The sequence below is a fragment of the Vicia villosa genome, unplaced genomic scaffold (genome assembly GCF_029867415.1).
Source record: "Vicia villosa cultivar HV-30 ecotype Madison, WI unplaced genomic scaffold, Vvil1.0 ctg.001281F_1_1, whole genome shotgun sequence".
In the NCBI taxonomy this organism is placed as follows: Eukaryota; Viridiplantae; Streptophyta; class Magnoliopsida; order Fabales; family Fabaceae; genus Vicia; species Vicia villosa.
Genome location: NW_026705558.1, coordinates 259,981 through 267,457, shown reverse-complemented (window position 1 = coordinate 267,457; position 7,477 = coordinate 259,981). Strand labels below are relative to the sequence as shown.

Here is a 7,477-nt window from a genome sequence, read left to right as displayed (position 1 = left end):
GAAAAGGAAGGAGAAGTATTACTAACCATGTGCTGAAGATACGGCCCCTTCAGAGTTCCCATAAACAGATCAATCAACTCACGGTCCAAGAGAGGAGGTTGGACACGAGCAGCAAGCTCACGCCACCTCTGGGCGTATTCCTTAAAGGACTCTTCAGATTTCTGTGACATATTTTGCAGCTGTGCACGGCTAGGAGCCATAGCAGTATTGTAGTGGTATTGTTTTAAGAAGGCATCAACAAGTTCTCCCCAAGTACTGACATTAGACCTCTCAAGTTTCATATACCACTCCAACGGGAATCCAGTGAGACTATCCTAGAAAAAATGCATAAGCAGAGGTTCGTTCTCAGCGTGAGCGGCCATCTTACGGCAGTAGGAACGAATGTGAGTCTCAGGGCAGGTGACTCCCTTGTACTTATCAAAGTCTGGCACCTTGAACTTCGGGGGAATCACAATCCCAGGTACCTAGCATAGAGCAGCAGTGTTGAAACTCGAGGTTTTAGCAACCTCAACGGCCTTAAGGCGTTCTTCAAGAGCCTGGTACATCTTAGCAGTTTCAGTCAACTCAGCAGTAAGATCATGTTCAAGATCGATAACCTCATGGTGGTCATCCACTACCTTTGGTATCCCCTAAACAGGAATCTCTTTAGTCTTTACTCCCCCATCAGTAGAGTTGGTAGGAGTATCCTTGACCATCCCAGCGACGCTCCTTCTGAGCTCTTCTTGTCCTTGGACAACGACATGGAGAGTCTCCATAAGTTGGGTCATTCTTTCCCCCATAAGATCCATATCCCTACGGAGGGTAGCTTGATTCTGTTCAAATTGGTCCATGATTCTCTTCTCGTTGTTTCTGGTGCGGTAAGGATGTAAGAAAGTCAGCTTCGTCTTCGGGAAAGAAATCTGTGTTGGAAGGGACCCCAATTAGAACCTGATAAAGACCTGAAAATGCAGTATGATATGAGTGCATGGGTGCATGTGTGCATGTTTGATTATTTTCAAGACTTTTTGGCTTTGCCTCAAACCAACAACACCAGATAATGGAAGAAAATAATGAAGTATAACCAAGATAAGCACAACCGAGATAAGCAAACATAATTGATTAATTCTGCAACCAAGTTCTTGAAGTAAAAAATATTCTGCTCCCATGAGCCAACAAATACAGAAATAAGATCAGGAATCCCATCCAACAGGTCTGGTGGTGATTCTACAACAAAATCAACATTTAAGCAGGGTCCTCCATATCCACATGACGGAGGGGGCTCTCCCCAATGTTCTTATCACTCCAAGTCTTCATTTCTTCAAAGAGCTTCTTGGTCTCAACACGGGTGGGTCTCTTAATGATCTCTTGAATCAGCAGGTCTTTTCTGAAGTGCATTATTTCCATGTGACGATTCTTCACCTCCCAATACCTAGCTTCCTCTTGAACTTGGGCATTACTCTGGTCCTTTTCTCTTATCTGGCCCTTCAGCTTTTGAATCTCTTCATAACACTTCTCTATGGTATTCTGACGATCCACCAAGAGTTTGTCTGCTTTCTTGCGACGAGATTTCTCTGAATTGGCGTTTTCAGTCTGAATCTGGAGCTTTTTAGTCAATTCTGCCAACTGAGCCTCGTAATGTTCCTTTATCTTCTTCTCTTGGGTTTCAGTAGTTTTAGAATTCACAGTCATTCTTGGCCTCTTCTGAGAAGTGCTCCCTCTAGCATACAATTCTTCAAGCTCTATTTCTCTCATTTTCAACTTATGAAGAGCAGAAAGCTTCTCTTGTCTAGCAGTATTCATCTCAACATGCATCGTTTCCACTTGTTCAGTCAATTTCCGATTCTCTTCCACAGTTTGGTTGTAACGGGGCATGGAAACAATGTTGGGTTGTTTCCAGCAGGAGGGTACAAAGGGTCCTTAGGAGGGAAAGACATCCCTTGAACAGCAACCACAGACTCGACCCACTTAGTATAATCCTCATAAGTAGCACAGTCTCGCTGACCAAAATGTTTCTTATCTCTCCAACAAATACTCTTCCAGGCTTGTACAGCTTCTGCCATCTGCCCACTGTCAGTGGCTGAATGATAAAAAATATTCTCAGCAATCTCTGTTTGTTCGGGAGGACTTACAAAAGCGTATCCAAACGTTCTCCTAGCCAGGACAGGATTGTAGTTGATTCCACCTCTAAGGCCCATAAGAGGTACGTTCTTGAACTTTCCGCAACTCATAACATCTTCCATGTCTTCTAAAGCTTTATTAAACCAGACAATATCTTTAGCCCTCAGCCCCATAATCCTCTCAGCCCACTTAGATGTGTGCCTACTATCAACGAAAGCGCCGCACTCAGGCAGATGTGACCTGAACCATCGGTATAACAACGGAGCACAGAATCTAACCAGACCTCCCTTACCTCTCTTCTGACCATTCTTGTGATGAATGGAGTGATAAACATCCCCCAAAAGTGTAGGAACCGGATTCTGCAAGATGAATATATGAATTGCATTCATGTCAACAAAGTTAGGAACGTCTGAGAACAACATGATGCCATATATACTTAGAGCCAAGATAGCCCTAAATGTGTCCCATTCCTTTGCTTCAGTAGCCTCACAACCCCTTTTGACCAGAAACTCCATGCAAAAACCAAAACCTCCTCCCTTCTTAGTGAGATTTGCTTCCACGATCGATTTGCTCAAATAAAGAGCCTTAGCAATTTCAATGGAATCAGGGGCCTTCATGGCGCCATGGTATGGTACTTCCTTCTTTATAGGAATGCCAAGAAATAGGGAATACTCTTCCAATGTTGGGACCAAGAGGTAGTCGGTGAACGTGAAGCAGCGAAGGGAAGGATTATAGAACTGAAGCAAAGTATGAACTCCCTCTTGCTCGTACTTGGTGAACGGCATCTTGAGAAGACTCAGAATGTACCCATATTTTTCTCGGAAATTGGTTGACTCATCTGGCGTAATCTTCTTTGCTAAACACCCAAGGGAATCCAGATTCGGATTCAGGAAAGAATAAGAGGGGTTGCGTCTAACAGTCTTCATTGGTGTGGCCATGTGTTGGTCGGAGACAAAGCCAAAAATTCCTAAAAATAAATGAACATGCATGTTAAATGATATGGCGGAATGCATTTCATTGGGAGAATCCTAAAGTCTTTTCACTATTTCTTTTCTTTTTCTTTTCTTTTTCTTTTTTTTTTGCAATAATAGTATATACATCTTTTTTGGAAATAGACTTTAGGATTCTCCACGAATGAAGTGAGGTGGATGCAATAGCATGATGTGTCATGTGTCATGTGTGTGATGTAGTGAGAGACTAAATGTCCCTCGCAACTCTGAATAACTGGGTAACACTGAGTGTAGCAGGTTCAAAATTCCGGCTTCAGATTGCAAAATGGAAATCAGGGTATGATGAAGGCTAGTATCCTGTCCCATCCCAAACTCACGGGTATGAATTCTAGACACGGACAGGTGGTCCCTAATGGTCACTAGGGTCTACAGTTCCCATGGGGTACAAAGTGTTTGAGGCAGCAAGGGTGCCAGACACAGTGTTCCATGAAAGAACCTCGCCCAGTTGTGGTACCCCATGTTGAACTCGATCGTAGCAAGGGCCACGGGAGTCAACATGAGCATCCACGCTAATCCTATGTGTCACTGGCCTGGGTAGTGGGTCTTTTACCTCACACAAACCCCCCCCCCCCCCACCTGCAAAACAGAACAGAAGACCCCAGGGAACACAAAATATAATCCATATGCATGATGTGCAAACAGAAATAAACATGATATGCAGGCAAAGAATAAGCATGCAAACATATATACAAGGTATAGACATAAAACAAGTAAACACCCAGTAAATAAACAAACGCAGGCTAGGATCGACTCGCTAAGAATGGACCCGCAATAGGTCTAGCAACATCCCCAGCAGAGTCGCCAGCTGTCGCACGCTCGCGAAAAATGAACAGAGTCGCCACCAATATATTTATCCCATAAGGGAAAGGAATACCAGAAAACCTAACAAAGGAAGGAACAGGGTCTTGCGACCAGAGAATCAATGTACGGGAGTCGGTTACGCAAGGGGAAGGTATTAGCACCCCTCGCGCCCATCGTACTCGATGGTATCCACCTATGTTTGTTTCTATCTAAAAGGTATGTACTATGTCTATGTCTACATGCGAATGAATGCAAAAGAAATACGGGGAAAAGAAGGAATATTTACAAATGTGCTCGTTCAAGCCCCGCGACTTGATGCCTACGTGTCCTTTTCGGGAATCAGAGCGCCGTAGTTCGGCTCACGATTTTCTGTTTGTTTTTGTGTTTTTTAGTTGGGCGGAGTTAACGCTCGCGCTCTTACATAAGGGGACAGCCTAGGATGCAATGGAGCTGAGATAACGATGCCCTTAAGAAGAGAGAGAAGAGAGAAAGAGTTTGAGTGTTTCGAGGAAATCCCTAAAGCAAGGGAAACTCGAGTTACTCTATGGTTTGTGTTTTTTAGAAGTGGGAACTTACGCCCGAATGGAACCCTAAAGCAAGGGAGATCCAAGCACTCGAACATTCCCTAAAGCAAGGGATGTTCAAGCTTCCATTCCCTTTTTAAGATTTTCACTTTTTTATTAATGTTTTAAGTGTTTTCTTTGTATTTTTTATGGGGAATTTATTCAAGTATTTTTAGGTGTTTTATAGTTGAAAAGAAAAAGAATGAAAGAAGGGGGACTAGCCTAATTTCTAAGCCTAATTGTTGTTCTAATCCTAATAGAAAGGAAAAAAAGTTATTTAAGCATTTACGCATATGGAAGATATTCACAAAAAGGAAAGAACAGAAATTCACATTATTCACAAAGATATTCATAAGCAATTCTATTTTTATTTATGAAAGAAACTAGTTTGAATTAAAAGAAAAAACTATTTATTTATTTTCTATGGTTTTCGACCAATCAACATTAAGAGAAAAATCAATTAAGACAATTAAAAAAATTCTAAAGATCTAATTGGGTAGAAGATATTTTTGTTATTATTTTTTATAAAAAAAAAAGGTTGAGTTAGTTGCAAAAAGATTTAAAGAAAATCAAATTTAATTTGTTTTTTATTAACAGCGCGGGGGGTGCACAAGTAATTTGAAAAGTGAACTAAAAAATAGTTAACAGCAAGAACAGGGCTTAAACAGGGGGTGGGGATAGCTGGGGCGTCAAAGCCCAATCCAAGTATGTATGGTGCATCAACGAAAAGGGGTGTGTGGTGCTGAAACAAAGGGAAGCCCACGCGCGAGGCCCAACGCCTCCTAGATCCAATTGTTTCATTCTATTTCATTTTTCTGTTTCATTTCATTTTATTCAGCATGTACCATTATTATGTTATAAAATTTCACCAAAACATAGCAACATGATATCAATTGGTGCACATCACTTAAGTCATGTAAAGACAAAATTACTCAATGAGCCAGTCACAATTCACCACGCCACGCCTCCAATCATTGCAATAGGATAAGGCATGATAATAACAAAAAGCAAACACCAGTACATGAGAGCCACGTCACTGCCTGGAGGATGATCTTCAGAACAAAACGCCGGCGCCGGACTCGCTCCGGTCACCCTCTCCGACGGCCTCGCGGCGGCGCTACGCGTCATTTTTTCCAGAATTTTAAGAGACCGACACCGTTCCGCTCGGTTTTTTACGTAGAGTCCAGATCTACAACTAGATTTTCCTGAACCTTTCTCTATCATCCCTAACGAACACAATAGCTAAACCCTAACTTAATGTATTTCACCACAAACGCGTGTTAACACCGTCACTCATCTCACTACTAGCAGGCACATCGTTAATACTACCAGAGCACCACAAACATAAGCAGTAATCATATATTTCTAAGCAAATCGGAATCATACACTGAATCCACTAAATGCATCACATATTCATGCTTAGTTCCTGTTGCTAGAATGAGAAGGAGATTCAAGAGCTTACTTGTGCGAATCTTGAACTTCAAAGAAGAAGGAGTTCTTGAGTTGATAGAAGGAAGATAATCTTCAACCTTTCTACCACGCGAACAAGATGGAGATGGTGATGTTGAGCTCCAGATTCTTTACTTCAGCTGAACTTAGAGCATTCTTGCAGTGATCGAGGCATTAGACTCGTTTCAGAAGAAATGAAGTGGTGATGAGTTACGGTGGTGGCTGAAGCTATGAAGATGACAGTTGCGGTGGCTGGGGTTGGTTACAGTTTAGTTAGGGCGGCGCCAGAGTTTGTTATGGCTGGTGATGGTGGAGAGAGGGAGTGAATGGGAACGGAGAGAGTGGGGTGTAGAGAAGAGAGTGATGAGAGGAAGAATGGAAACTGGAAAAGAAAAAGTCGTGAAGCGTGTGTAGGCGGCTCTTTATTTATATGGTGAGTGTGTGATGAATGATGAGGTTTTCTTGAGTGTGGAGCTTGGGGTGTGTAGCTTGCAGCAGCTTTCTCCTTTTCTCGATGTGGGACATCTTACTTGCATTCTTTTCTTAGCAAACTTAATGAGCAAGGGTGGCGCTTATAGTAGGTCTTTTGATGAGCTTTTTTTTAATGCAGCATGTGCATGGCCATACATGGTATACTTCTACTTTATGCTTGGTAGATTTTTATATGCTAAGTCATACATGGGCTTTTGCAGTAAATGGTGGTGACTGAATACAAGTTACTGCAAACTTATATTCCATGCCAACAATGCTGCAGCAATCCTAACCATGCCAGTGCCTCGAGCCTCAAACCAGACCTCCAACATGCCCTCTTTTCACATGTGTAACTTCAACCACAAGCCACCAATTGATTAGATTCTTAGTCCCACATGGAGAGGGCATGGAGCTGAGGAAGATTGGTGTTGGAAGATTCTCAAGATATGGCTTGTATCTCACACAAAATTGCATTGAAGTCATGAAATCTTCACCTCTTATCCTTAGCGCGCGTGACCTGACTCTGCTGGCTCATGCCCCTGGCGAAAGCGTAGCTTGGTGGAGGCGTGGCTTTGAAGACTTGCATTTGACTCAATGTGTATCCAAAATTAACGAAATTAGATTCATTGGATAGGGGGCATGGCAAGGAACACATCAACATCAAGCTTGTTCACAATAGTGACTTGTGGAGGAAGAAAAAGGCGTTTACATTTGGCACGCCATGTGTTTGTCAAAATGCCTACGCGTGCCTTAAGAATCTGCCTTGGCTGCATGCAGTGTTTGGCCTGCGTTGCGGCACTACTTTGGAGGCTTGCATCTCACTCAATATTTGCTCAATTGTCCCAATCCTTGTTTCAATGGATAGAGGAGATGGCAAAGAAGAGAATGACACCAAGTTTGCACTCATGGCACTTTTTTAGAGCTCAAAAAATGGCTGGAGATTTGGCATGCCATGTGTTTGTGAAAATGCCAGGTCATGGCCTGACTTGTGACCTGGAATATGACTTGGTTCAAATGAGTTTCCAGCAACTTCACACCATTTTAACTCTTCATACAAGCTTCAAATGAAAAAGTGTCCAACTACAA

At 42.5% G+C, this 7,477-nt stretch overlaps 1 protein-coding gene across 1 annotated transcript; it reads right to left on the bottom strand.

The window, feature by feature from the left end:
- Positions 1-1,808: 1,808 nt before the first annotated feature.
- LOC131634334 (uncharacterized) lies at positions 1,809-2,882 on the bottom strand. The gene is made up of 2 exons (XM_058904987.1): positions 2,518-2,882; positions 1,809-2,337 (listed from the first exon to the last, which is right to left on the bottom strand). The coding sequence occupies exons 1-2, from the start codon at positions 2,880-2,882 to the stop codon at positions 1,809-1,811; spliced, it is 894 nt and encodes a 297-aa protein (XP_058760970.1).
- Between the last annotated feature and the right edge of the window lie 4,595 nt (positions 2,883-7,477).

What these genes read in the sequence shown, in the direction of transcription:
- LOC131634334 (XM_058904987.1), bottom strand. Translation starts at nt 2,882, where the DNA reads ATGCCGTTCACCAAGTACGAGCAAGAGGGAGTTCATACTTTGCTTCAG. An exon ending in CTAAGTATATATGGCATCAT is followed by an intron (nt 2,338 to 2,517) that starts GTTGTTCTCAGA and finishes CCGATGGTTCAG; the next exon opens with GTCACATCTGCCTGAGTGCG.